Source organism: Penicillium concentricum, assembly GCF_028827145.1.
Source record: "Penicillium concentricum strain IBT 3081 chromosome Unknown utg000001l_segment0_segment0, whole genome shotgun sequence".
In the NCBI taxonomy this organism is placed as follows: domain Eukaryota; kingdom Fungi; phylum Ascomycota; class Eurotiomycetes; order Eurotiales; family Aspergillaceae; genus Penicillium; species Penicillium concentricum.
This window is the reverse complement of record NW_026622754.1, coordinates 491,499-517,432: the sequence shown is the minus strand read 5'-3', so window position 1 is coordinate 517,432 and position 25,934 is coordinate 491,499. Positions and strand designations below refer to the sequence as shown.

At 48.4% G+C, this 25,934-nt stretch overlaps 10 protein-coding genes across 10 annotated transcripts; 6 read left to right on the top strand and 4 right to left on the bottom strand.

Moving 5' to 3' along the window:
• Positions 1 to 1,755: 1,755 nt before the first annotated feature.
• Positions 1,756 to 2,022, bottom strand: N7517_000203 (uncharacterized protein; the record flags this gene model as incomplete). Its single annotated transcript, XM_056717933.1, has 1 exon — positions 1,756 to 2,022. One exon carries the CDS (start codon positions 2,020 to 2,022, stop codon positions 1,756 to 1,758), a length of 267 nt encoding a protein of 88 aa, XP_056582068.1.
• Positions 2,023 to 2,286: 264 nt separating this feature from the next.
• N7517_000202 (proteasome assembly chaperone 4 family protein) lies at positions 2,287 to 3,061 on the bottom strand (the record flags this gene model as incomplete). The annotated part of the gene is made up of 2 exons (XM_056717932.1): positions 2,287 to 2,535; positions 2,840 to 3,061. 2 exons carry the CDS (start codon positions 3,059 to 3,061, stop codon positions 2,287 to 2,289), a joined length of 471 nt encoding a protein of 156 aa, XP_056582067.1.
• A 1,035-nt stretch (positions 3,062 to 4,096) lies between these two features.
• On the top strand, positions 4,097 to 5,185 carry N7517_000201 (uncharacterized protein; the record flags this gene model as incomplete). Its single annotated transcript, XM_056717931.1, has 1 exon — positions 4,097 to 5,185. One exon carries the CDS (start codon positions 4,097 to 4,099, stop codon positions 5,183 to 5,185), a length of 1,089 nt encoding a protein of 362 aa, XP_056582066.1.
• Positions 5,186 to 5,963: 778 nt separating this feature from the next.
• N7517_000200 (Hsp70 family protein) lies at positions 5,964 to 8,006 on the top strand (the record flags this gene model as incomplete). The annotated part of the gene is made up of 5 exons (XM_056717930.1): positions 5,964 to 6,275; positions 6,335 to 6,524; positions 6,572 to 7,266; positions 7,316 to 7,754; positions 7,807 to 8,006. The coding sequence occupies 5 exons, from the start codon at positions 5,964 to 5,966 to the stop codon at positions 8,004 to 8,006; spliced, it is 1,836 nt and encodes a 611-aa protein (XP_056582065.1).
• A 682-nt stretch (positions 8,007 to 8,688) lies between these two features.
• Positions 8,689 to 9,408, bottom strand: N7517_000199 (tubulin-binding prefolding complex subunit GIM3; the record flags this gene model as incomplete). The annotated part of the gene is made up of 4 exons (XM_056717929.1): positions 8,689 to 8,881; positions 9,054 to 9,121; positions 9,179 to 9,310; positions 9,391 to 9,408. The coding sequence occupies 4 exons, from the start codon at positions 9,406 to 9,408 to the stop codon at positions 8,689 to 8,691; spliced, it is 411 nt and encodes a 136-aa protein (XP_056582064.1).
• Positions 9,409 to 9,808: 400 nt separating this feature from the next.
• N7517_000198 (autophagy-related protein 27) lies at positions 9,809 to 11,287 on the top strand (the record flags this gene model as incomplete). The annotated part of the gene is given in 4 exon segments (XM_056717928.1): positions 9,809 to 9,954; positions 9,973 to 10,394; positions 10,478 to 11,009; positions 11,092 to 11,287. Coding segments are annotated over 4 exon segments (1,296 nt in total), but the record flags the coding sequence as incomplete, so codon positions are not given.
• A 1,763-nt stretch (positions 11,288 to 13,050) lies between these two features.
• On the top strand, positions 13,051 to 15,075 carry N7517_000197 (uncharacterized protein; the record flags this gene model as incomplete). The annotated part of the gene is made up of 1 exon (XM_056717927.1): positions 13,051 to 15,075. The coding sequence occupies one exon, from the start codon at positions 13,051 to 13,053 to the stop codon at positions 15,073 to 15,075; it is 2,025 nt and encodes a 674-aa protein (XP_056582062.1).
• A 1,007-nt stretch (positions 15,076 to 16,082) lies between these two features.
• On the bottom strand, positions 16,083 to 17,712 carry N7517_000196 (uncharacterized protein; the record flags this gene model as incomplete). Its single annotated transcript, XM_056717926.1, has 4 exons — positions 16,083 to 16,226; positions 16,304 to 17,122; positions 17,403 to 17,591; positions 17,650 to 17,712. The coding sequence occupies 4 exons, from the start codon at positions 17,710 to 17,712 to the stop codon at positions 16,083 to 16,085; spliced, it is 1,215 nt and encodes a 404-aa protein (XP_056582061.1).
• Positions 17,713 to 19,678: 1,966 nt separating this feature from the next.
• On the top strand, positions 19,679 to 22,480 carry N7517_000195 (ATP-dependent Clp protease ATP-binding subunit; the record flags this gene model as incomplete). The annotated part of the gene is made up of 1 exon (XM_056717925.1): positions 19,679 to 22,480. One exon carries the CDS (start codon positions 19,679 to 19,681, stop codon positions 22,478 to 22,480), a length of 2,802 nt encoding a protein of 933 aa, XP_056582060.1.
• A 639-nt stretch (positions 22,481 to 23,119) lies between these two features.
• Positions 23,120 to 23,602, top strand: N7517_000194 (uncharacterized protein; the record flags this gene model as incomplete). The annotated part of the gene is made up of 2 exons (XM_056717924.1): positions 23,120 to 23,230; positions 23,309 to 23,602. The coding sequence occupies 2 exons, from the start codon at positions 23,120 to 23,122 to the stop codon at positions 23,600 to 23,602; spliced, it is 405 nt and encodes a 134-aa protein (XP_056582059.1).
• Between the last annotated feature and the right edge of the window lie 2,332 nt (positions 23,603 to 25,934).

Sequence of the window (25,934 nt, the reverse complement as noted above, 5' to 3'; positions counted from 1 at the left end):
CAAATGGCACGTGTAATGCATTGACCCCGTACCTGCTAATGATACCTGCAGAAATACTTTTTGGCTAGTTTTGAAGCTAGGCCCTTTCCTGGGTTTCGGAACTTGCGGTGTACCATAGTTTCTATATGCCGTCTCTTGGACCTCTTATTGGGCTCCAATTGGATCACTTCCATAGGACTATCAATTGCCCCATTCTAAATTTATATAGACATGCCCCGGTACTTGAATCTCAGCTCATATCCATAGTATAGAGATACACAGATCGGCAAGGTCCGAGAATTGCAATATCTATGCGCCCCGTGGTATTGCTTTGATCCTCCACTTTCAAGGGTCAATGCGCTGTCTGAAAAAAAAAAAAAAAAAAAGAGAAATTATCTCCACCTGAACTTAGCAAGTACCTACATCAATTCTAATATGTGTACGGAGTACCACAAATCTCCAATACTAACTCCAATATTGTTTCACTTCCGGCCATGGTTCAACGCCCCACAACGGGACAACGATCTCGATGAAACACCCGTTAACCGAGCCATTCCGATTTGCTCTGCTTGACAACTGTCACGGTTGTCAGCCCGAGACACCCGGCGTCTTCCGTGTGTTAGTTCACGGGTGTGTCTCAGATCAAATGGGATCTGAGATGCTTCGGGTTGTTGACCGAGTTGATGATGGATGATGGATCCTTTTTTTCTTTATTTAACGTGTATGCGGAGAATTTGGTTCTAAAAGTTTTTCATTTGATGCGATTGTTAGTAAGGAAATATGTGGTTTTGAGGGTGCTTATATACCACTGTGGGGTTTAAACGATATCCACCTGCAGTAGGTAGATGCAACGGTGATATTTGTGATAAGCACAACATAAATACATAGTACCCTGGTGGAATCAATGTGCATGCAAGGTCTCACAATACATCCATTAAATCTTGGCTATATTGTGCATTCAAGTCAAGCGGTTTTTATTGATTTATAGCATATGTTTTGGAGCAAGGACATCAACACCACTCATAGACTTGTAGTTCTTCCTTTGGTAAGATCTCCCGCGAACCCAAACATCCATGTGTGAGATAAACCAGTCCAACCCACTTGCCTAACTAGGCTAAACCAACTCCACGTAAATGAGCATGCTAATCAGCATCGAGCGCCGAGTTTTGCACATTACAACTAAACAACGAGCTAGTCGACCCACTCTCAAATTGAAGGACATCAACGCGCTTGCCGCGAACTCCCTCACTCGCAACATTGCAGGAACTCTGACCAGCTTCCAGTATACGCTCACATTGTATCCATTTTAGCCCCTTGTCTGGCGGTTTAGATAAAGACACACGCGCTGCGAGAATCGCCCCCGCCACAACCTATAAAAAAGCTTACTCCATTTCTTATCTTCCAATAAAGATCCAGCTTTCTATAGCCGGACAGAAGACGGAGCAATCTCGGGGCCAAATAGGTTCTCGGACTCTGCGGCGGAGTCATCGATAATAGCTTGGCATCAGCCTTGCTGACGCTTGCAATTCGGCGCACGAAGTCAAAGCACGTCCAGTAGAATAGAAGCCAATGTATCCACAGCGTTCATTCATGCTTTCCCCATCACACCCATCAAGTACCTAGAGGTAACATTCCCCGAAAGTTCCGATCAATAAGCGGATACTGGAGCTGGTGCCAGGCTTGTAGAAGTCATGTGTGTGAGTTGAGGCCGTGTTGTGTCTGTCCCACGTGCATGACTCGCTCCGGTGTGTGGCGTCTAGGAGCGCCATGATGTCCTTAGTAAGCGGTGTGTGCCGCCCGGGCGAGTCGCACTCGGTGTCCGCCGTGAAAATCTGACTTGCCTCTGCTTTGTGGACTCAGTTTGTCTTTGGGTATTCGTGTGCCGACGATCAGGTGACCAATCACCGAGAGGTCCGTGAGGTCCTTTTGCAAGAGGCGGAGACTACTGTTGACTATAGTGTTGGTGCCTGTTTTAATTTGGATTGGGTTCGGTCGGAAGTTGAGTTGGATTAAATGGGTAGGGGAGGTCGCCTTCACGGTCATCATAGAATCTCATGCCTGGCCTATTCTGCTGGTGATTGTGGTCCCTGTACCAAGGATACCATAAAGCCTGGATTATTGCCTCAATCAAATGCCATAGACACTATGAATTCTTGCAGGAAACAGTCAAACAAGGGATAGTAAAAATTGTGCGGGCGAAGAAGGAGGAAGAATTCGGTCAGAATCAGGTGAATGAGTATGGTTCCAATTAGGTATGTGATTTTTAATAGATGGACGGTTGGAACGGATATTTCGTTCGACAGACGTTTATTTAGCACTTCCAGCCTTTTCTTGCGTGTGTTCTTCCCATTTCTCCATGATCACGTTGATGATCTTGGTCAGCCCTTCCATTTCCTCCGCGACTTCCAACCCCATCCCATGTGGGTCAATACTGCAGCCAACATACACCGGGATAGAAAACCGTCGAGCTAAGATCTTGGCTATGCGGGCTGTGTATTCAATGCTAGATGGTGATGTGTAGAGTGTTGTTGATATTGTCGACTTGGGTGAAGTGCGCTATATAGATGTCAGCCATATTCTGAACGCAAACAATCCTATCGGAAGACAATCAGGAAATTCCAATTATCATATGAGGGGATATCCGTTTAGCACTGCAAGTCTCCTGCCCAATGGAGCTTGAGGTTCCAAGGTTGGGCTGTGCGCGGGAGATTGCAGCATATTCCACTTCGAGGGAAAAGCCATTTTGGGGCTATGCCAAAGAAAGATACCATGTCGTATCCATATATTATGGCATGAGAAAATGACATTTCCCTTGCTGGAAATATGGCAAAGAATTCCAAATGACAGGCAAGGTACTTACATCGGGCATCGCATAGACGAAACTCCCCATGGGCTTGATAGAGCCGCCCGAATCAGCCGGCGATGAGGTAGCCAGGAATACCATTGCACAATGGCCCAAGAAGTTCAAGTGAACATGTGCCGTTGTATGAAAAGCCTTGGGCAAGGTGAACGAGATCTCTTGAGGCTTGACGCTGGGAGTGGCTAGTTCCGCGAAAGGAATAGCTGGGGTTTCGGTCGCCATGGTTATTCTTTCACCCTACCTCTTGGTGTAAAGGAAGAAATAATTTATAGAGAAAAGGGGAGAATGGTATTTAGACAAGTTGTTGAAAGTCGGAACACTCCATATTGAATATTGAATCCCCGCCCTGGCACTGTTACGGTGCGCCACAACAGCCACTCGCGACATAATTCAGGCTCCCAAGGTGTTATTGCTGGCAGAAAACCATTTCCTTCTTCTTGCCTCTGTTATTTGTTCCCATGGAGATATAATAGATAACTCATCGTAATACTCTCCCTTGATCCAATATTTTGTTGCTCTCTATCTTAATAACAGGTCGATTCTGCATCAAATAGACAAGATTTACAAAGCTGCTACTGAGTACCTGGATGTCTACACATGTGACAGACCCGCCGCAACTATCGAACATGATGTGGATGAAGGATTACCTGACTGGCCCTCGTAGCCTTCTATACATAAGCACATATCTACATACATTCCTATATCTGGGTAATTAGGCTATAGCTGTACATCATCCTATAGTGTTGATATTCTAGATAAGAAGGCGGAGAGTGGAGCGGTAAAGCTCATTGACCCAATGGGAGTCATTCATGAGCTTGGAAGGATTGCCCACTTGTTTTGTGTGCCCCTCCATATACTTTCTCTGGTCTCTCTCTTCTCGTTTTTTTCCTTCAACAATTGTTTTTTCTTCGTCACAGTCAGTTCTCTCAGAGGGCGTGTGGCTTTGTAGCATTGAGCAGCACCTTTAGATGTGGAGCTAGTCTAGCAATCTCCTCATGGCATCTGAGCATCAAAAGCCCCAGACTGGGGGGAAGAGAACAGTTGGGGAGGGGACTTCGACCCTTTCGCTGATCCTGAAGAGCGTAGGGTATTATTTGCTGCGTTTGACTCATTCAGGTATGTGGTCAGACAGTTGATTACAACACATGTTTTGTTGGCTTGTAGCTTCTGCATCGGATTGAAACGACCAATTGCCTACTTCGTACATACAATGGTTTTGGCTAATCCACCCATAGGCAATATCGGCGAAACGCACATATGAATACTACTCATCGTCGACGGCAAGCTTTCTATGCCCTACCCTCAGCACACTGGCAGATGCTCTCGGAGCCTCCATTCTCCATCCTTGATAACTTCAATAAGGTGGATGATGCCATCGATACCAATGCCGACATCGCGGATACAATTCTGGCACTGGGTCTTCAGTCATTTGGTCTTGCTGCAAACCCCGACAAGACCAATCCTACTGAAAATTGGCATGACATAGCAACTTCATCGGATGTCAACAAAGCGCACTCAACGATACGCCAGTTCTATCGTGACTGGAGTATCGAAGGACGACCCGAGAGAGAAGTCTGCTATGACCCGGTGCTCCAGGCTCTCAACGAGGAGTTCCAGACGCGGCGTGATAACGGAGAGGAAATCCGTGTTCTGGTCCCTGGTGCTGGCCTGGGCCGTTTAGTTTTCGAGATTTGTATGGCAGGCTATGACGCCGAGGGAAACGAGATCTCTTACCACCAGCTGCTAGCCAGCAGCTGGGTTCTGAACCATACCGACGGGCCAGCAAAGCATGCCCTTCATCCTTTTGCATTGCATTTCTCTAATCTCCAATCCCGAGCACAGCAACTCCAACAAGTTATGATCCCCGACGTGCACCCCGGATTGGCCATGCAGGAGGCTACCAATGCTGGTCGCCGCTTCGGTACGATGTCCATGTCCGCAGCAGATTTCACCGTATTGTATACTCAGCCGAACAACCACGAGACGTTTGACGCAGTAACAACTGTTTTCTTCATTGACACGGCCCCAAACCTTATTCGGTATATCGAGACGATCCGACACAGCCTCAAGCCCAATGGGCTCTGGATCAACGTGGGCCCACTATTATGGCATTTCGACGACGGTCACTCCCGTAAGGGAAATGAGTCCGGATACGAGGGGGCTGGGATTGGTGAGCCAGGAAATGTGGAGTTATCCGAGGAAGAAGTGCTGAGCCTTGTGGAGCGCATGGGATTCCGCCTCGAAAAGCGTGGCGATCGGAAGGCTTGTGGCTATATTCAGGACCCCAACAGCATGCTTCAGAATCTTTATCAACCCTCACACTGGGTGGTGCGAAAACTGGTTTAAATGGGGGGGGCTGGAAAGCGGACAAACCCCTGTAATCTAGAGACATAGGTAGGCTAGACAAGGCTGTTTTTCGCCCTTTTTCTCTCTTTTTTTTTCGCCTTTGGGGGCCAAAACTCGAGACAAAGAAAGAGCCTAAAGGTCTGAGGATTAACCTTGGGTAGAGAGTACAAAATGAGGAAGATCTATATACCTCGATGTACTTTGTATATATAGTGTTCACGTTCACAAAGAACATGTACATATACTTACCCGGAGAGATTTGAGCGCCAAGGGAAATGGGTGAGATATTCATAATCTAAGTACTCCGTACGGAGTACATAACTAGTAATTTGTTAAATATCTAATGTTGTTAATATCTCACATTTCAACTCCGTGGAGTATATAGTAAACTTGTTTCAGCCTCACCCCGGTTTATAATCTTCACTTTAATTCGCTTTAATTCCCTTAATTCCCCTACAAAAATCGTTATATTGTTCAGGGTTTCATTCTTTGATTCTCCACAATATTTACCGTAAACCTCAGCCTCACTTTCCCCCTCTTTCATCCTCCCCTTCCATTTTCTTTCCCTCTTTTGTCGCCTCACATGGATCTCATGAGTTCCCGATTTAAGTCATTTGGCTTTAGGAACAAACATAAGACTAATCCCAACTCCATTTCAACTCCTACCCCTAGTTCCCCACCCCCTTCCGGTCACAGTTCATCATCAACAAGTCCTTCAATGAGCCAACAACATTTAGGCCGACCGCCAAGTTACACAAACAACCGACCAACGAGCCCAATGATGCATAGTCATCCCCCACAGCCTCCACCTTTAGCTACAAATCTTCCATATCCTAATGCTTCTGTGAACGGCTCATCGAGCTACGGCATGGCTCCTAGTATTCCTGCCCCACTGTCCAACAACCAGTATCCAGGGCGCAACCCTGCGGTCGAGGTCGAGGGTGGGGATCGAAGCAAAGCCCAACTGATTGTCGGTATTGACTTTGGCACAACCTTCTCAGGTGTCGCATATGCATTTGCGACCAACAACCAGGCAAGCGAGGATATCATCACGGAATGGCCCGGCGCTGGAACCCACGCAAAACAGAAGGTGAGCGTGAACAAGTATACTCCATGAACGTGAGTTCTAACAGGTTTTCTCTCTGCTAGATTCCCACTGTCCTCTACTACGATCAATACCAAAAGGTAGTAGGATGGGGCCCCGATATCGCCGACGCTCTCGCCCCGACCGGATACCCCAAGCCCCAAGTGCAGAAAGTCGAGTGGTTCAAGCTCCAGCTTATGCTCTCTGGAAACACCTATATTGATCCCATCAACCTGCCTCCCCTCCCCCGGGAAAGTCCGAAATCGATGTCGCGGCCGATTATCTCTTCAAGCTACGACAAGCCATTCGCGCACAGCTGCAAAAGGCTCTAGGAGAGGTGTTCACGCGCGAGGAACGCAATATTCGATACTACCTGACCGTACCGGCGATTTGGAACGATGCCGGCAAGGCTGCCACTCGGACTGCTGCCATTCAAGCTGGCTTCTTGCGCGACGAGAACGATAACCGTCTTACACTAGTCTCAGAGCCCGAGGCAGCGGCCTTGTTCTGTGCCAAAAGCGGATTGCTCAACTTGAAGGTGGGCGACGCTATTTTGATCGTGGATTGCGGTGGCGGTACTGTGGATTTGATTGCCTACGAGGTCGAGGAAGAACAGCCTTTCAGTGTGATGGAATGTACTGCCGGGTCTGGTGACTCGTGTGGTTCAACAGCACTGAATCGGAATTTCAGTAACATCTTGCGCGCGAAGATCCGTAAGATGAAGCTGCCGGATGGCTCTCGGACTGCGGGCAAGGTCTATGCGAAGTGCATCATGGACTTTGAGAACCGTATCAAGGCCGACTTCCGCAACAACGGGCAAAAATGGGCAGTGGATGTGGGTATCGAGGCCGACTTCCCCGATGCTGGTATTGAAGAGGGCTACATGACCTTCATGAACGAGGAGATCCTTCAGTGCTTTGAGCCTGTCGTGAATCGTATCCTCGAGTTGGTCCGCAACCAGATTATCGCTATTCAAGCACAGAACCGCCTGATCCAGGTAAGAGCATCCAGGCTTAGTTTTCAGGGCAGAGCTAACAAGTTTGTAGAACGTTCTGGTCGTCGGTGGATTTGGTGCTTCAGAATACCTCTTCCAGCAGATCAAGCTCCACGTGCCGCCACAATATCAGACAAAGGTGGTCCGTCCGATGGACTCTGTAGCTGCGATTGTCAAGGGTGCAGTCACCGCAGGTATTACCGAGCGGGTCGTCACACACCGTATAGCACGTCGGCACTACCTCATGGCCACGCTCCAGCCATTCAAGGAAGGCTATCACCCGGAACAATACCGTGTTCCCAGTTTGGATGGCCGCGATCGATGCAAATACACCCGCCAGATTTTCGTCCAAAAGGGCGAGCGTGTCAGAATCGGCGAACCAGTCAAGGTCAGCTTCTTCCGTCAAGTTGCACCTGGCGCCACCCTCATGTACGAAGATGTGCTTTACGCCTGTGATGAGGATGTCTGCCCCGAGTACACCAAGGATCCACGTAAGTTGAGCGATTCCGTTTTTCTTGTACGCATTACTAATACCTTCCCTAGGCATCAAGGAAGTGGTCACACTCACATCCGATCTGTCACGCAAGAATCTCGAGACCGACTTCGAGCGCATGGACACACCACAAGGCATCTTCTACCGTGTCTATTTCGATATTTACCTTACGCTAGACGGCAGTGAATTTAGCGCCGAACTGGTCTGCCAAAACGAGATCATGGGCCGCTGCCGTGCTAAGTTCCGGTGATCTACTCACGTTTCGCACACGGCACATAAAAACAACATCAATACGCGTGCCGTATATAAATTTCCCCTGGACGAGGCCCACGACATTACCGGCGAACAGCAGCGTGGCCATGACTTGAGCTTTCTTGATTTGAATTTCCCCCGCATTGGTCTTGGATCGGTGAACTGGTCAGATACTCCTAAACGGATGACCGGACACCACTGCACCGGCGAATAGGCGTTATTTGTGTTGATTCTTGCGGAACCTGTGCCGTTCCTAAATATATGCCACGGTTTTATGGAGCCATTTGTTTAGCCTACTTGTTTCGTTGGCGGTTCCTGTTTGTGGCTTTCTCTTCTCTTCTTTTCTCTCCTTTTTTCTCTTTCGCCTTCTTTTAGATACCTCTTGACTATCGTGCTTTGTTTGAATGATATTGACGAGCTGTGGTCCTCATTTGACTTATAATATCCAGTTCTATCTACATATTTATACCTCCATGTACTCATGACTATGAGTGGATATGAAGCAGATGCCATGCCATATAACCTATCATCAAGTTCATCCATTCCGCGTATTTTATCTAGACAAAAATTGAAGATTGTCCAACCTCGATCCCCATTTTTCAGATAGACAATAGAAAATAATGAGAAACAAGTCCCAAGAGACAAAAAGTAAGAGTGGTAATACATCTAATTCTTCCCAATCAAGTCTCCAGGTTAATGCTCCGACCAAACCGCGCATACAGCGCAACCTTCAGCTGTTGCATTTCCTCGCGCAGCTCACCAAGAGAGTCCTCCAGCTTGGAGACATCGGCATCAATCTTCTCTGTTGATGTGGTAAGCATTGTCTGCGCGTCTGGTAGTGGTAGTTGGAAGAATGAGTCGCCGATTTTGTAACTGTGTTCTTGTTAGTGACATCTTCTTTGCTTTTCTTGCTCTATGAATTTTCGGTTTCTTTGCAATACTCCAAAATGAGAATCACAGAGAAGAGCCACAACGGAATATAGGAACATAAATGAAAAAAAAGAACGAAAAATAGAAAAAGGAGACAAGAGAGGGTATTCCTTACGGCACAAGCTCATCTTCATCAGCAAGCTCCAACTCCATTGAAACCTCTTCCAAATCCTCTTTGTCCTTCTATAAACCCGTTAACAGAAATTTCGATACATAACAGAACACAAGGTGTTTCCATACCTGCTTTCCCTTCAACTGCTCCTCAAGCACAGTCTCGCGCTGATGCAATCGACTGAAGCGGTTAATCTTCTCCTGATCCTCGCGACGGACTTCATTCTCATCATTGGCTGATGTCTCGTCCGCTTTTGTGAGCTGCGCGTTGATTCAGTTAGTTTAACAGCTGGGCTTTGGCGGGGTGTTGTCGCGCTTGAGCTTGGTGGGGGTCGACTTACCATGCGCGGCTGCACCATTTTGACTGTTTAATGGGGGGTATTTGGTTGGATTTGGGTGGGAGATTTGTCTGTTCTTTTGTATCTGGACTTTGCTCTGTCCTCGTTGCGGGTTGGTTGGTTTGCGCTTTTGATATCGGGTTTGAGTGGGTGGTCCGTGCGTGGCGATGAGGATGAGTGTTTCTATCAAGGTGGAATAGAGGATCTATACAGTATCTAGGTCATATATATAGAGTATTATCAGGTATTATTTCTACTTCTTTCTCAGGGATATATCAATTCTTCTCTCCTTCTATCTTCGTTACATCCATACACCAGGTTGGGTAGGCCATTGGGTACTTGGGTGACATCATAATAGCTCTTATTTTCTCCAAAGAGCATAAAGAACATTGGTAAAAGTCATTAAACACCAGAAATAGATTCAAATACTTCTAAGGCATCTTCATTTCGAGTAGAGTGTAGGCATCACCTTTTTAGTGCCAAAACACCGCCACCGGAGAAACGAAACACCTCCGCAGGAACAAGAACCTCGTCATCGTCATTTTTCAACTTCAAACCCCCGGACCAGTAACTAGATCTCTCCAGGTTTGATTACTGCACTGGTCACACCTGTCCTGTGTATACCTGTCCTCGTGACCATTTCCATCTGAGCTATCGAGCTCCCGCGCGAAAGCCTCATCCTAGCTTTCATCGGTTCCATCCTACCCATCGCGACCCAGCCAGCGACACATTTATCAAAATGCGAATACAATCAAGTGGAGTCTCACTCCTCCTCTCCACCCTCCTACCAAGTCTGGCATCCGCATCTGCGTCTGGCTTCGACTGCGCAGACATCAAGATCGACAATTACAAATACGATCTCAGTCCCCTAAAAGGCGTCCACGAGTTGACTCACAGCGTAACGACCGATGACTACGTGACGAATACAACCTACCGATTGAATATCTGCAATATTCTCGAGGGCGCTGCCCGGTATGGCGACGCGACGTGCGGGACTGGCAAAAACGGTACGTTCCTGGTGGGGATGACGCGACCATGTTGAAGTGGTCTTCTGCTTATGGCGATCACGCTAATTGATGTATTGTTTTAGTTTGTGGATTCGTGCACCGAACACCGAAGGACGGAAATGGCGGTTCTACGTTCGGTTTCCCGATCGTCGGACTTGACCCTGCTGGCAAAGACCCGAAGAACCCAGAACCGAAGCGATTGAAGGATATCGACCCGGAGACCGAGGGACTGCGCGTGAAACTAGAAGGCGGCTCTTACAAGGGAGATGTCAATGACCAGAAGCCCAAGAAGGCAGCCGCTATCATTGACTTCCAGTGCGATCACGAGCGATCTGGACTGGAGGGTCTGCGTACGATTACAGAGGAATCGGAGAAGAAGGAGCGACGACGGAGAGCGGACGGCGAGGAAGGCCGTGTGCCGTCGGGAAACAGCACGTTGGGAAACAGCAACAACAGCAGTAGTCTGCAGTTCAAGAGCTTTGCTCCGTCGGATGATGATACCTACATCCTGAGACTGGATTGGCGCACAAAGTATGCCTGCGACGAGGTCAAGAAGGAGAAGGGCGATACTCCCAGCTCTAAGAGCTGGGGATTCTTTACCTGGTTGATCATCATGTAAGTCTTGCTCGGTCCCTAGGAACTTCATTTTCTTGCTCATGCTTCTACATTGGAATACCCTGCTAACCAATCTGCTCAGTGCCTTCCTCTGTATCGCCGCCTACCTCATCTTCGGCTCCTGGCTCAACTACAACCGTTATGGCGCCCGTGGCTGGGACCTCCTCCCCCACGGCGACACCATTCGCGATATCCCCTACCTCTTCCAGGACTGGCTCCGTCGTGTGGTCAATACTCTGCAAGGAGCGGGCTCGCGGGGTGGTTACAGTGCGGTATGAATGGACTTGGCTTGGATAGATTGTTTCCTATAGTCACTTGTACTTTTGGATGAAGATACAATATCTTCTTTTAACGAAGGCTGAAAGTTTTTTTTATCTTAGATTATTCCGAATACTAAATAAATAGGTTCATTGGATATTCTGCATACTGTAGGTGAGCATTGCAGGCCCTCCAAGGCTGTGGCATTGCTTCCTCCCTTTGACCCCTGGTCAGATGATTCCACGTCTCTGTGCTAGGTTGGAAATTCACAAGATCAATCACTATATAAAAACTTGGTTCATATCCCCCTCTCATTCATCGTTCAATTTTTGATCTTCTTGCTAGTTCAGGGTGCTTTGGAGCATGTCGCTAACTCCAAGCAACAAATTGTATCCTGAACCACTTCTTCGTCTAGGGGGCTATAAGACCTGGGGGAACTAGGCACATCGACAAATCTACAATAAGGCTGTATCAACAATCTCACAAGCAGCAACCTTCTGACAATTATACTAAGTAGGGTTCGGTTCGGCGCAAGCATCTGCGAGATCCAGGGTCTTATATCACATCCACCTTTACTGCCGGAGAAATTTCAAAGTCTCCCAGATTATTCCCATAACTATCGACTGGGGGTTGTAATTCAAGTCTACAGCTTCTAACGCTTGGACCCGAAAGGTTGAATTCCTCTTGTATTCACGAGCATCATATAGTAGCTCTTCATATTGTTGACTTAAGAGGATTGCGTTTTTGACACACTTTTTAAGTCCCTGTGGACTTCTTTTGGGAATATCAATATGAAACCGGATAGGAACCCATAGTGAGCGTGCATTCCTGGCCAAGTGCCTTACATTGTCGACACACTACAAAGTATGTATTCCAAATTCAATCAACCTCATTGAAGATTGAAAACACAAGCCTAGTGCCAAGACTGTGAGACTGCTCCACCGTCGATCGACGCTCCAACTCCCTCAATCCGGTAATCCCGACCGATCTCCAGGGCTTCGGACTCCGAGTATGTCAGCGCAAAGTTTACACAGTTCAGTATGCAGCAACGCAGAGATTGCTGCCAAACCAATGGTTGTATTTGCCAAGCCGGGGAATTCCGTCGGTCGTCAACCTTCAAGTCCGGTGGCTTATATTGACGAACGAAATAAGCGAAGTTACCTGTGTCAGCAGGATACTGCGCAAGACCAGAGGCATTTTCGGTGCCGATTTACTTGGCAGGTTTCGCGCTCCGATATCCGAGCCCCATTTGACATCTTCACAGTTGTGCATGAGAACTGCAGGATCGGCTTGATCTGCATACAGCATGCCAGGACGTTGTTGTAAGTGTATGTAGGCGCACCGGACAAGCAACCCTGAGGACAGGGTATACCATGGTTCCAACAAGGTACTACAATAATGCTACCGGTAATCAGCGGAAGAGGCTTTCTCCGTCCATCTCAAGCCATGACGATCATTGCCTTGTTTCGAGTCTTGCAAGTCACAGCTTCACTTGATAAGACCAATCAGATGAAGGGTCAATATTGTGCAGGACTTCTCAGTGGTGGAGAGTTGCTAGCTTGCTTCATCAGATAAGATGAAGGGTCCCGCTAATAACGCGGACTTCATTACGCGAAGGTGGGCCTGTCGGAGGAAAGAATTGCACTACGGCCCTGGAGGGAAATGATCGGTCCTTCAGGCCCTTTTCCCTTGTGGACTTATTATATATAAGTATAGCTAGCAGGGCCAAAAAATAACAGGCTCAGGTTATTGAACTGCTGTGGTGCCTTCATTTCTTCTCGCCATGCGTTTTTCCGCTTCAGTTGCCCTTTTGGGCCTTGTTTTGCCACCAGCATGGGCTGTTTGCCCATATGCAGAGCAGATGAGCCTTGAAAAGAAGAGCACGCCTCCACCACATACACACACACCACGCAAGGCACCATCCGACAAGAAAGGCATCTTTTATATGAACCGCATTGCTCCCGGAACATCAGAGCTGTATGTTGCCAATGCTGATGGGACCGGTGAACGTCCTCTTCTCTCCAATCCTATCTACGAATACCATGCCACATTCTCCCCCGATGGAGAATGGATCACCTTCACCGGAGAACGCAATGGTGATGGCAATTCGGATATCTACCGCGTCCGGGCAGACGGATCTGACCTTGAGGAGTTGGTAGCAACATCCTCGGTGGAAGACGGAGTCGTCATGTCCCCGAATGGAAAGCAAATCGCCTATGTGTCCACTGCTAATGGCTACAAGGCCAACATCTGGGTCATGGATCTGGAGAGTGGCAAGAAATGGAACCTCACAGATACTGCCTTGACCGCCGCCGATGATTCTCTTCCTAATGGGTACTTCCGCCCTTCGTGGTCTCCCGACGGCCAATGGATTGCTTTCTCGTCGGACCGTAACTCGGGCTGGTACGGACACGGAGATCCGATATTCCAAGGTGTGACCGGCTGGGAACATACACAGGAGCTGTCCATCTACGCTATTCGACCTGATGGATCTGATTTCCGTCCCGTTGTGTCAAAGCCCGGTTACTGTCTCGGTTCGCCCAAGTGGTCGCCTGATGGCGAGCGTATTCTCTTCTACGAAATCACTCGCGAGAATACCTGGAGCGCTCACCGTCCTGAATCACTTAACTCCGCTAACTCTACCCTTGTCTCGGTGGAGTTTGCCACAGGCGCTGACCGTCGCGTGGAGGCCGAAGGGGCGGGCGTGAAGAGCTTCCCTCAATACATTTCTGATAGCACCGTCGCTTACTTCGCCAAGGGTGCCGGTATCGAGGGGCTTTACACCACTGCCGGTGGATTCGTGAACACCTCTAGCGAGGTGATCCGTTCTCCCGCCTGGTCTACAGACGGCAAGAAGGTCGTCTATGAAAAGACCGCCTGGACTGTCCGTCCTATGGACAAGAAGCTGTACAGCTGGGACTCGGAGTGGGAATACCGCTTTACAGACGTCTTCCCACAGCTATCCAACACCAACACGATCGCCCTGACTGAGAAACAGCTTGGAAACTCTTCCGTTGTTTCCTTCAACGCCAATGGAACCAACGAGGGCCTAATTTACAACGTCATGGAATCCGACTTCATCGATGCAAAGTCAGTCGCTATGGGCACCGCAGGCGCCTTCAACCCGGCCTGGTCACCCGATGGCAAATGGGTCACCTTTGGAGTAGGCTTCTGGTTCCAAGGTCGCGCAACTGGCGGCGGCTGGCTCGTACGAGCCACTGCCAATGGCACGTACTCCGAAGTCCTGACCGAGAGCCAAACAACCCTCCCCGGCAACAGCACCGTGATCAACTCCGGCTTCCCTAGCTTCTCGCATGACGGCAAGAAGATCGTCTTCCGCGTGTGGGGAACCAACTCGAATCTAGGCGACAGATCCCAACTCGGACTCCGTCTTCTCGATCTGGAAACTCGCAAGACCTCCGTCTTGAGTAACGAGTGGGATAACCTGCCTTCCTTCTCCCCCGACGGGAAAAGAATCGTCTTTACTCGCAAGACCAGTGATTACAATTACGATATCTGCACTATGCGTGCTGATGGATCTGATGTCAAGGTTCTCACCAGCAGTGGTGCCAATGACGCTCATGCGGTCTGGACTTGGGATGGTCGCATTGCCTTCTCTTCTGGCATGTTCGGCTTCCAATATGAGTGTGCTCTCTATGATCAGACTTTCCAGCCTTACGGTCAGATCGTCGTTATGGATGTTGATGGCTCGAATAAGCGGGTGCTCACTGATTCTATCTGGGAGGATTCGATGCCTCTCTACGTGCCAAACAGTGCCCTCAAGGCTGACGCCAAGGTTCACAAATAAGGCGCGTAGTACAGCCTCAGACGACCATGTTGCTGACTTGACCTTTTACACATCAATTTTGGTACTTGCAAGAGAACTATGGTTATATTTGTACTTTGATATATTGACACGTCAAGAAATTTATGATTCTGTTAACGTGAACATTTAAGCTGGTGATTGTAGGATTTTTAAGAGCGTAACATCCTCAATGGAAAGTCATCAAAACGGAATCTATGCTACCCAAGTAGACTTTCCAAATTCTATTCAACATGTTTCCGGTTCTTGCAGTTCTTGTAGTCAACTTGAGGCAGCACAGGTGAGAACATAGAAAGAACCAGAGGCGGTGGATGGGTCAGATTTGCCCACTTTCCGAGAGAGAGACTTATAACCCTTGACACAAATTGAGGAAAGCTGGCGATCACCGGCATTATTGAGCAAGAGCTCAAAACAATTCGACTCTTCTTGATTTTCCATGTGGGTTGAAAAGGGCACACAAATACTTCGACGGGCAGTAAACAAAGGGGAGGACGACGAGGAAAGAGCTGCTGACCTACATAGTAGTTGCCTATTTAAGAAGTAACGACCGAGGTGGGAATCAAATGTCGGAGTCCAGGGGTCAAAAACGGTGGTGTGTATTAATAGGTAAGAAACTGGTTTAAATACATGTGGGGCTCATGCCCTAGTAGCTATGCGTTGACATCAAACATCGGCCTCAGGCTAGCATATCATTACCCTGTAAATATACCACTGTGCAATTACAATAGTCCGTACTTGTATATTAACAGAAAGATAGCAAATGGAAATAGCATTCATGGAAGTAGTACCTAGGTAGGAAAATATGCAAGATCGTCATAGTCATCAACCAATCCCCGTGGAGATGGCGCCATTCGGACTAAATCATTCTCATAGAGCTCTCGCAAAGGAGCGGTCAATAAGAAATTATATGGGCTAAGTGCCCCTCGGCTCCCCTTTCTTTCCCATTTCACTCCTGAGCCTCTGCGCTACAAACGACTCGCCAATGTCTCTTTCTAAACCTTCACCGCAAATCCCTTGAGGTACAGGTAGTCGGCCATGTTGGCATCGACTGTCCGGCGGATGAGAGCAGCCTGCTTCTCACCATACTTCTTCTGCCACTCGGCGTCAAACTGCTCCTCGGTCTTGACAGCACGTTTCTATGAAAAGTGTTAGCCCTAAATCCCCCGATACCTTGGCATCCTCATTCCACCAGAACGAAGAATAAAAAACTTACATGAGCTCTCTGCACCAGAGCCTTGGACTCAATAGCATCATTATGGAACCCACGCCACTTCTCGAACGCATTCCGAGCAACAGCATGGTCCTCCTCCGTATCCCACGTCAACATCTCCGGCTTATACGGCAGACCGACACTGTTACAGAACGCCTCGATGGTCTTCGCCGGCTCGTCGAGCATATCATCCGCGTCGATAACACACACCTCAACACCAGTCGTCGCCTGGGGCTCAGCCTGGGCGTTCAGATCCGCGCGCGTTGCAACCTGGGGCCCGATCAATCCACTCTCGAGCAGATAATCAAAGTGTCGGCGCAGCTCGTCATAACCGGCCTCCAGAGGGTCGTAGTTGTGGAACCCGGTCACTTCGTCCAGAGGTGGGATTGTGCATCGCAGGTACGACGGCACGCTGTAATGTGGGTCGCGGATTAGGAACGCCCAGTGGAACTGTTCTTGCAGCTCGCGCGGCATCACCGTTGGGTTTCCCGGCTCTGTTGGCGTGTCGTACGGGTAGGGTTCCTTGGAAGCTCCGTTGGTCACGCCGTTGGTGTGGCCGTTCGTCTCGTGACCGTTCGCACCGTTCGTGCCGTTGGTACCGTTCGAGGCTCCGTTGACCCCGTTGGTGTGACCGTTGGGCGTGGTAGAGTGGCCGTTGGTGTGGGCGGTGCTGTTGGCACCGTTCACACCGTTGGCCTTGTGTGACTCGCCGTTAGTGCCGACTCCGCGCTTAAGGCGCAGCAGAGACGGGGCGATACTGGCGGGCTGACCACTCGGTGGAAGCAGGTAGTGATCGATGTCTTTGATGAAGATTCTCTTTCCCTGTGACAAGGTAAGTATCCCCTCGAAAAGTGCACACATTCCATTCCGCCTTGCGGATCTCCATGGTCATTCGATATTTCAGCGCCAGTCTGTGATCTACAGTTTGTAGAGGGGAAGGGGAACAGATCGCCTCGGGCTATATCTGCGGTGCAAAATAACAAAAATGGAAACAGGTAAGGAATCTTCCCTCGTGTTCGATCCACAGGGGAGAACGCGAAGAGCATCACGAGGGGGATGGGTAAGAACGCGAGAGATTCCAACGCAGAAAGAAGGGTCGGACCTGAGTAGTTTCTCGCTCGAGCCTATCCATCACGGTACTATATGTCGAACTGGCGAATCCACTGTCCAGGCGTTCTTGTTCATGTTCCTCGCCTGCGAATCGGCTGGAGAGGCGCTCCGGGCCGTAGTAGAATGCATCGCCAAATGGCTCATGGACACATTGAATAGTATCTCGTTGAGTCATGAAGACCTGTCGTCTGTTAGATATGTGTTTTGAATGGAAGTCGTTCGAATTTAGGATATCTTACTCGCTCAAAGGCTGTCGAGCATGCTCGTGGATGCGTAGCCACAAAGATCGGCTTGTCAGACATACTTGTACGTCGTGCAAGAATTTAATATTGGCCGATATAACTGCAACCGGCAGACTTGTCAGGGAAGTCACCAAAGGTAATCGTAAATAAACTTGCAGTGGATCAGGCCTCTGATCAATTAACGCAAGGGTTCAAATTCAACCGCTTGAGGCTGCGGAACAGAAAATTTCTGATTGGGATAGCGGGTCGAGTTCTTCGCAAGGGTCCCAATGTGAGAGCTAATGGTCAATCACTAGAAGAAAAGAATGCAGAGGGGGGCTAAAAACTCTTTATATGGACGAATGACATAGGTACCACGTTTAATAACAGGGTTTTATTTTTTATTTTTTTTAAAGGAGCCTCGGGAAGCGGAGAGCTACCAGAGTTGACTAGAAAAAGAAAATTCAATTATTATGGGTATTCTATATGGTTAGAGAGGGATTAGAGAGATCTACGAATTAAGCCAGATGCAAGGTCATAAGGTATAGTACCCCTCCTTATAGTACATAGTATTACCAGGGTATAGAAGTGCATATAGTACTGCATACTATCTAGATGTAAAATCGAAAAAAAGTCTCGAAGTCAGAGCATTAGCTTCAACATTCCTCTTTTCCAAGGATGAAGCAAATCATTAACGCCACAAAGCCTCTTGCCCCTCTCCGCCCCGCAGCCTTTCTATTTTTTTCTTTTTCAGCCTAGACTGTAGGCTAGACACGAAACAATCATAAATAGAAAAAAAAAAAAGAAAATCTACCTTTGATGGAATAGCCAATGAGAAAACAACTTGTGGACAGTTGGGATCGATCTTCATTTCTGGATGCCTTGGCCTGGAGGTGTCCCACGGTCATGTCTGAGCTCCTCACCTGAGACTGTACTCCTCTTCCATGCAGCCCCGGTGAAAGTTGACTTCCTAAACGGTATTTCAAGAGCACAGATCGCATATAAGAATTCCTCCAATTTGACTAGATACAGGGGGTCTGATCCTGGGTAAGGCTCGAGATCGATTTCTTCGAATTCTCATTGCTTAGGGTATATCCCACCTGACGTCATTGACTAACCGTGGGATATTTTCTGTCGGCTATCGTGGAATACGATATACAACGTAAGCGACGCATAGCGATAGAAAATAAAGCTCGTCTGGAATACCCGGGGCTATATCAGTAGTGCCTGGGCAGGCGTCAGTGGCACATCGTAGGATTCAACGTAGATTATTAACATCTTGATTTTTGCGGGTAAGAGGAGCCGGTGGGACTGGGTTGTTTCGATGCTCCACTGCAAGGCACGCAAGCTCAAAGTAGAACCCGCCAATAATGGCATCAACGCCGAATCAAATCTCCAACGTGGGGAGCCTGAACATTCAAGGCTTGTGGTTTGCTGGGTTGCGCGATTTAATAGGTTGCTGACATCACGGAACGTATAGGGATTAGGTCAGCGAATATCACGTGCCTCTCGCGTGGGCTTCACGTGGGACTTGATCTATCACGTGCACAATCTGCCCCGGTGATATTGCCTATGCAATAAGGCGGTAATTGACTAAATATAGCGGAATGGATGACCTGTTGCCTTTTGTAATAAGGCGGTAATTGACTGACTATGGTGTATGTGTGTGTAGCAGAATGTAAGTGTCATCGAGTATATCTTGGTAGAGAGTGACATGCTACACTATGGATGTGGTCCGTGATTATTCCGGAGTAATGGTTTCTCCGGTGCCTTGGGGTGATCCTCGGCACTGTCAGGCAACGTCAGGCAACGTCAGGCAGCTTCTGGAAGGCGGTGGAACTCAGTAGTGACGCCATGGATCTGGTAGCAGCTTCGGGCATCCCACGCGCCAGGAGTATATGAACTTGCATCATCGTGTTTCAAGTTAGATATTCTTCAAGTTTACTTGCTCAATTACTGTCTCCTCTTACATTATTACGACGATCCCCATTCCTCAGAACATCGGCATTTGCGACCCTATTGAAATTACCCCACACATCCGTTCAAAATGAACGGCGTCGAGTTCACAGATCGAGCCAACAAGGCCTTGCTGGACTCCAGCAGCCTCTGTGAGCAATATGCACAATCCCAGATCCTGCCACTCCACCTGGCAGTTGCGTTGCTCAACCCCTCCCCAGATGAGTCCAAAGATCAACAGACTCCTTCTGGTGCCCATGCCTCCCACGATGAATCAACCGCCCCTCTCTTCCGCCAGGTAGTCGACCGAGCTCACGGCGACTCTCAGCTCCTCGACCGATCGCTGATGAAGCTGCTGGTCCGCCTGCCGAGTCAAGATCCTCCTCCAGAGAACCCTAGCGTTTCTCCCCAACTCTCCAAAGTCATTCGATCAGCCACCGATTTGTCGAAGACCCAAAAGGACAGCTTCGTTGCCGTGGATCATCTCATCCAGTCTGTCTGCCAAGATTCACAGGTTCAGCGTGCTCTGGGCGATGCCAATATCCCCAACCTCAAGTTGATCGACAATGCTATCCAGCAAATTCGTGGTACAAAGCGGGTCGACTCCAAGACCGCCGATGCGGAAGGCGAAAACGAGAACCTGAAGAAGTTCACCATTGATATGACTTCTTTGGCTCGGGAGGGTAAGATTGATCCCGTCATTGGCCGAGAGGAGGAAATCCGTCGCGTCATTCGTATTCTCAGCCGACGCACGAAGAACAACCCTGTGCTTATCGGTGAGCCCGGTGTTGGTAAGACCACCATTGTCGAAGGTCTCGCTCGCCGTATTGTCAACGCCGATATTCCCGCCAACCTGGCTCAGTGCCGTCTTCTTTCTCTCGATGTCGGTTCTCTGGTTGCGGGCAGCAAGTACCGCGGTGAATTCGAAGAACGTATGAAGGGTGTTCTCAAGGAAATCGAAGATTCCAAGGATACTATCGTTCTCTTCGTCGATGAGATTCACCTGCTCATGGGCGCTGGATCTAGCGGCGAAGGCGGTATGGACGCCGCCAACCTTCTCAAGCCCATGCTGGCTCGCGGCCAGTTGCATTGTATTGGTGCTACCACTCTCTCTGAGTACCGCAAGTATATTGAGAAGGACCAGGCCTTCGAGCGACGATTCCAGCAGGTCCTTGTCAAGGAGCCTTCAGTCCCAGAGACCATCTCTATCCTTCGTGGTCTGAAGGAAAAATACGAAGCACATCACGGTGTCAACATTCTCGATGGAGCTATCGTCACTGCCGCCACTCTCGCGTCTCGTTACCTGACAGCTCGTCGACTCCCCGATTCTGCCGTCGATTTGATTGACGAGGCTGCAGCTGCAGTCCGAGTCACTCGCGAGTCCGAGCCAGAAGCTCTCGATACGCTGGAAAGAAAGTCCCGCCAGCTTGAGATCGAAATTCACGCCCTTGGACGTGAGCAGGACGATGCATCCAAGGCTCGTCTTGAGGCTGCCAAACAGGAAGCTGCCAATGTTGCTGAGGAGCTCCGGCCCATGCGTGAGAAATACGAAAGTGAGAAGCAACGCAGCCGCGAAGTCCAGGAGGCCAAGATCAAGCTTGACTCTCTCAAGGTCAAGCGTGACGAAGCCGAACGTATGGGCGACACCCAGACAGCTGCCGATCTCGAATACTACGCCATCCCAGAGACCAAAACCCTCATCGAGCGTCTTGAGGCTGACCGGGCAAGGGCCGATGCCGAACGTCGCGCTCAATCAGGCGATGCTGGTGAAGCACTTCTTGCCGATGCGGTTGGTCCCGATCAGATCAATGAAATTGTCGGCCGGTGGACCGGTATCCCTGTCACCAGACTCAAGACCACCGAAAAGGACAAGCTGCTCAACATGGAGAAATATCTTGGCAAGCTCGTTGTCGGCCAGAAGGAAGCCGTTGTTTCGGTCTCCAACGCCATTCGCTTGCAACGCTCAGGTCTCAGCAACCCTAATGCGCCCCCCAGCTTCTTGTTCTGTGGTCCCTCCGGTACCGGTAAGACACTGCTCACAAAAGCGCTTGCCGAATTCCTCTTCGATGATCCAAAGGCAATGATCCGGTTCGACATGTCCGAGTACCAGGAGCGACACTCGCTCAGCCGTATGATCGGTGCACCCCCCGGATACGTTGGTCACGACGCCGGTGGCCAACTTACCGAAAACCTGCGCCGCCGCCCATTCTCGATCTTGCTCTTCGACGAGGTCGAGAAGGCCGCAAAGGAGGTCCTCACTGTCCTCCTGCAACTCATGGATGACGGCCGTATCACCGACGGCCAGGGCCGCATCGTCGATGCAAAGAACTGCATCGTCGTTATGACCTCCAACCTGGGTGCCCAATATCTCTCCCGCCCCACTACCAAGGACGGAAAGATTGACCCTCAGACCCGCGAGTTGGTCATGAAAACACTACAAGACTACTTCTTGCCGGAGTTCCTCAACCGTATCTCCAGCACCGTCATCTTCAACCGTCTCACCAGACGGGAGATCCGCAAGATCGTGGACCTCCGTTTGGCCGAGGTGCAGAAGCGGCTCGATCAAAACGAGCGCAATGTCTTTATCCAGTGTACGGACGAAGTCAAGGACTACCTCGGCGCAGCAGGATACTCCTCGGCCTACGGTGCTCGTCCACTCGGCCGACTCATCGAGCGCGAGGTCCTCAACCGTCTCGCTGTCCTCATTTTGCGTGGAAGCATCAAGGACGGCGAGACCGCCCGCGTCGTCATGCAAGACGGTCGCATCGAAGTCCTGCCTAACCACGAGATTGGCGAGAGCAGTGATGAGAGCGATGACGACATGATGGACGATGATGATATCGACGCTGAGATGGATGATAATCCGGTCTCCCCTGATCTATACGATGATTAAGCAGACCTGGTTTTCATAAGGTCTCCTTTTTTGTCAAAACGCGAAACATAAAAAAAGGATTTGAACTTACCCAGCGATGATGAGATGATACACGACTTTTTCTTTCTGATTCTGTTTTTCGGCTTCGATTTCCTACGGCGTTGGCACTATCTCTTCGCATTCTGTTTTCATGTACTTATGTAGTCTTCGCTGGGTGGATATGTCCTTGAGTCGAAGGCTTATCAGCCTCGACAATGATGTTAATATATGTTTATTTTTTATCCAAAATCTAAATTGAGCATACTCCTGAACCTATTGTAGAAAGTAATTACGAACTTGAGGCCACAATACTTACCATTATCTCTTCATGTGTTATTGAGATCTCCCAATGTCGATGCTCCTTACCCCAGCGTCCAATTCCAATTCTGTTGAAATGAACTTTTCCAAGATGTTTAGTCATATTATCTTTCCGACTGAAGAGTCTGCCGCAGTCAGGGCAACTGAATGAGTGTGGAGTGACATGCTGCGTTTCAATGTGATGCATCAAGACCCTTTTACGAGAGAACATGCCGAGGTATGGGCAGTCTTTCCATTTGCAGCAGAAAGCACCGTGGTTATCACATATATGAGAGCATTATTGTTAGTAAGGTAGTAACGGCAATGTTCCGGCCCGACACTGAGCTTGTTACCCGGGATTCTGTCTGCATGCTTTACGGCGCTGACATGACATCCCAACCCTGGCACAACGGCGGCCATCGACCTTTGACTGAGGTATCTCTTGTACAGAGCAATCAGAGGATGGGGAGGAACCAGTAGTATTAACAGGCCCTGGACTAACGTCCTCTATAGAAAAAAGGGCTGACCCCAGGAATCTTACAAATCCTACTGGGAGCAACTGCCTGGACAAGAGAAGAAAAGGGACAGGCGGTTGTCCAGCACTTGCTAGATGTTGATGCAGACGTACACCAGGATGCCGAGTTTATCCACAATTTCATCAACCGGCCTTCAAATCCAGTGAAGTTTGCTTTGAGCGAAGGGGATGTTCCCCTATTACGGAACTTGTTGACCGTCTATCGCATTGTTGACTACGCTGATAGCCGAGGATACATGCAATACGCCCTCAAATATGGAACCCTTGAGTAATTCAAAATCCTCCGGATGGCCAACGGCGCTATGGTCTATTGAAGGACTCGAAAGAAGAACCACTTCTACCGACGGCAGTAAGATCCGGGAAAACTGAGATAGTATCTTCGCTGTTGGAAGTAGGCGTAGATATCAACGCAACATACAACTCACCAGACCGATATCGATTCGGGCCGGGATGGATCGCAATATATATTCCTGGCGAAGTGGGAAACATGAAGATGATGACTATTCTCCTGAAAGCTGGTGCGAGGATTCATGATTTACCGACACCTAGGTACTAAGTGACTACTCTTTGGCACGCGGTAAAAGGAGGGGGTATTTGATTTAGAGGAATAGAGGATGTTGGATGAGACGAAGAAGGAACTATTGAGCCAGAGTGACCCCGGTGTTCGAAAAGGTAGGAGTAGTATCAATCCAGTTTGCCGGCTTTACATTCGACACCCTAATATTTAGGATATACAAGACATTTCATATACATATTTAGATGAGTTTCTACCAAGAATTTGACCATATTTCTTATCATCGCAATCTTGGGTGTAATACACATTCAAGGACTGTACAGTTCTCATTACAGGCAAGAGGGTCCCGTTTCAAAAATAGCTCTGTGCGCAGATCCAGATCCAGATCCTTTGGGACTTAAAAACTTTAACCTCTTTGAAACTTCAATAGTGCATCATATCCAAGATTTAGTAAAAGTGAGATACTTGAGATGGTTTGAGCGTGTTAAGTTTATAGGTTTGCTTGGTTTTTAGATGTTGGCCAGTAGACAACGTAATTCTTCGATATGACCTTGTCTAATATGAATAATTTTTGACCTCTTTTGCTAATAGAGAAATCGTTTAGATCTGGCCTTCATAGTTCAACATTCATGCCGAGATACCCTTCCGAGGTTAGCTTGCTACTGGTCTCAAGCGATGCACTATCATACAAGGTTATATACTCCGTACCTGTACGGTACTGCCGAACGGGGTTCTCGGATTTCTCATCTTATATGTCAGCAGCAAATTAAACACCGTTTCTAGTAATTACTCGCGCGCCTCGTGGCGGCTGGCGTACCTACGAGATGTATCCAAAGCGAAGACAAATAGCCCTACAATTCGCCACATATGTTGTAGTTTTATGTTTCGTTTAACTTGGAAAAAAGAAAAGATTCTTTGCTTGTCCTGCATATGCACAACATATAACAAATATATATTATGTCCGTACCTGAGTCAAGTAAAAGTCGTATTCGGGCTCGTATTCGGGCTCGCATCCAGATTAGCTTAAGAAAAGGCCGAGAGGATACATAGTACTTGGTATACAAAGATAGAGTGGGGGCCAGAAAGTCAGAGCACAGTCGCGATCAAAGAGGTCTCTCGGATTTGAGGGGGATCGTCACTTCGGCCGAAGCGCGAGAAGATGAAAGAAAATAGTAAAAAAAAAGAAAGAAATTGCAATTAACTCAAAGGGAAAGGAAATTACCACCCTCCTTATCGGGAAAAGATGAGCTCCGTGTTATGTACATAGTGCTCGGCTGAGGTCCACTTTAGGATTGTGTACAATATACAATAGAGTACTTACAATAGGAGTATGGGGCTTGGGAGGATAATTTAAATAAATCAAGCGATTTACCGAGACCTTTGGACTAACTTTTTTAGTGAATCCTTCAGTGAATCCTTCACATGCCAGAATAGACCGAAAATTATATAAGTTACTAGAATAGGGATGATCTTTTCACTGAGAAATACATTATCGACATCTAGAAGGATTGAGAGGTACAGTAGATACTTCGTTGAATATGAAATTCCAGGAAGTTGGAGACCGTGGAATTTGGGGTCGAAACTCACTTGAAACTTAGATTTAGTGACGCGGCTTAATAGGCTTAATAGGCTCAATAGGTCTTTCTAAAATAATTTGATTGATCAATAATATGGTAATTCCCCAGATAAAACAGTGAAGGACTTCTATGACCGATGTCAATTGATAAGAGAGAGCTTGTCCATGGTAGAGTGCAAACTATAGAGCATCCATGGAGTGGATTTTGTCGCGCTTTACCTAGACAAGGTTGATATGCCGATCAAGTGGGGGAAACTTTGGTGAACTGGTTCCGTCGATACCGAGGTTTCCATTTTGGGGTCGCCGATATCGGGGTATTCCGTTATGAGATACATATAGTAGCTGTGCTCAACCTATGTATAGTCTGGAAATCTCTGCAAAATGTATGGAGTATGGAGTATGGAGGTAAATAAAATAACTCAAAACTAATTATGCATTACCGGCATGAACCATTCCAGCTCTACATTCGGAATAGCTTATGCAAAGCCACCCCATGTAACGAGCCATCCCGAGT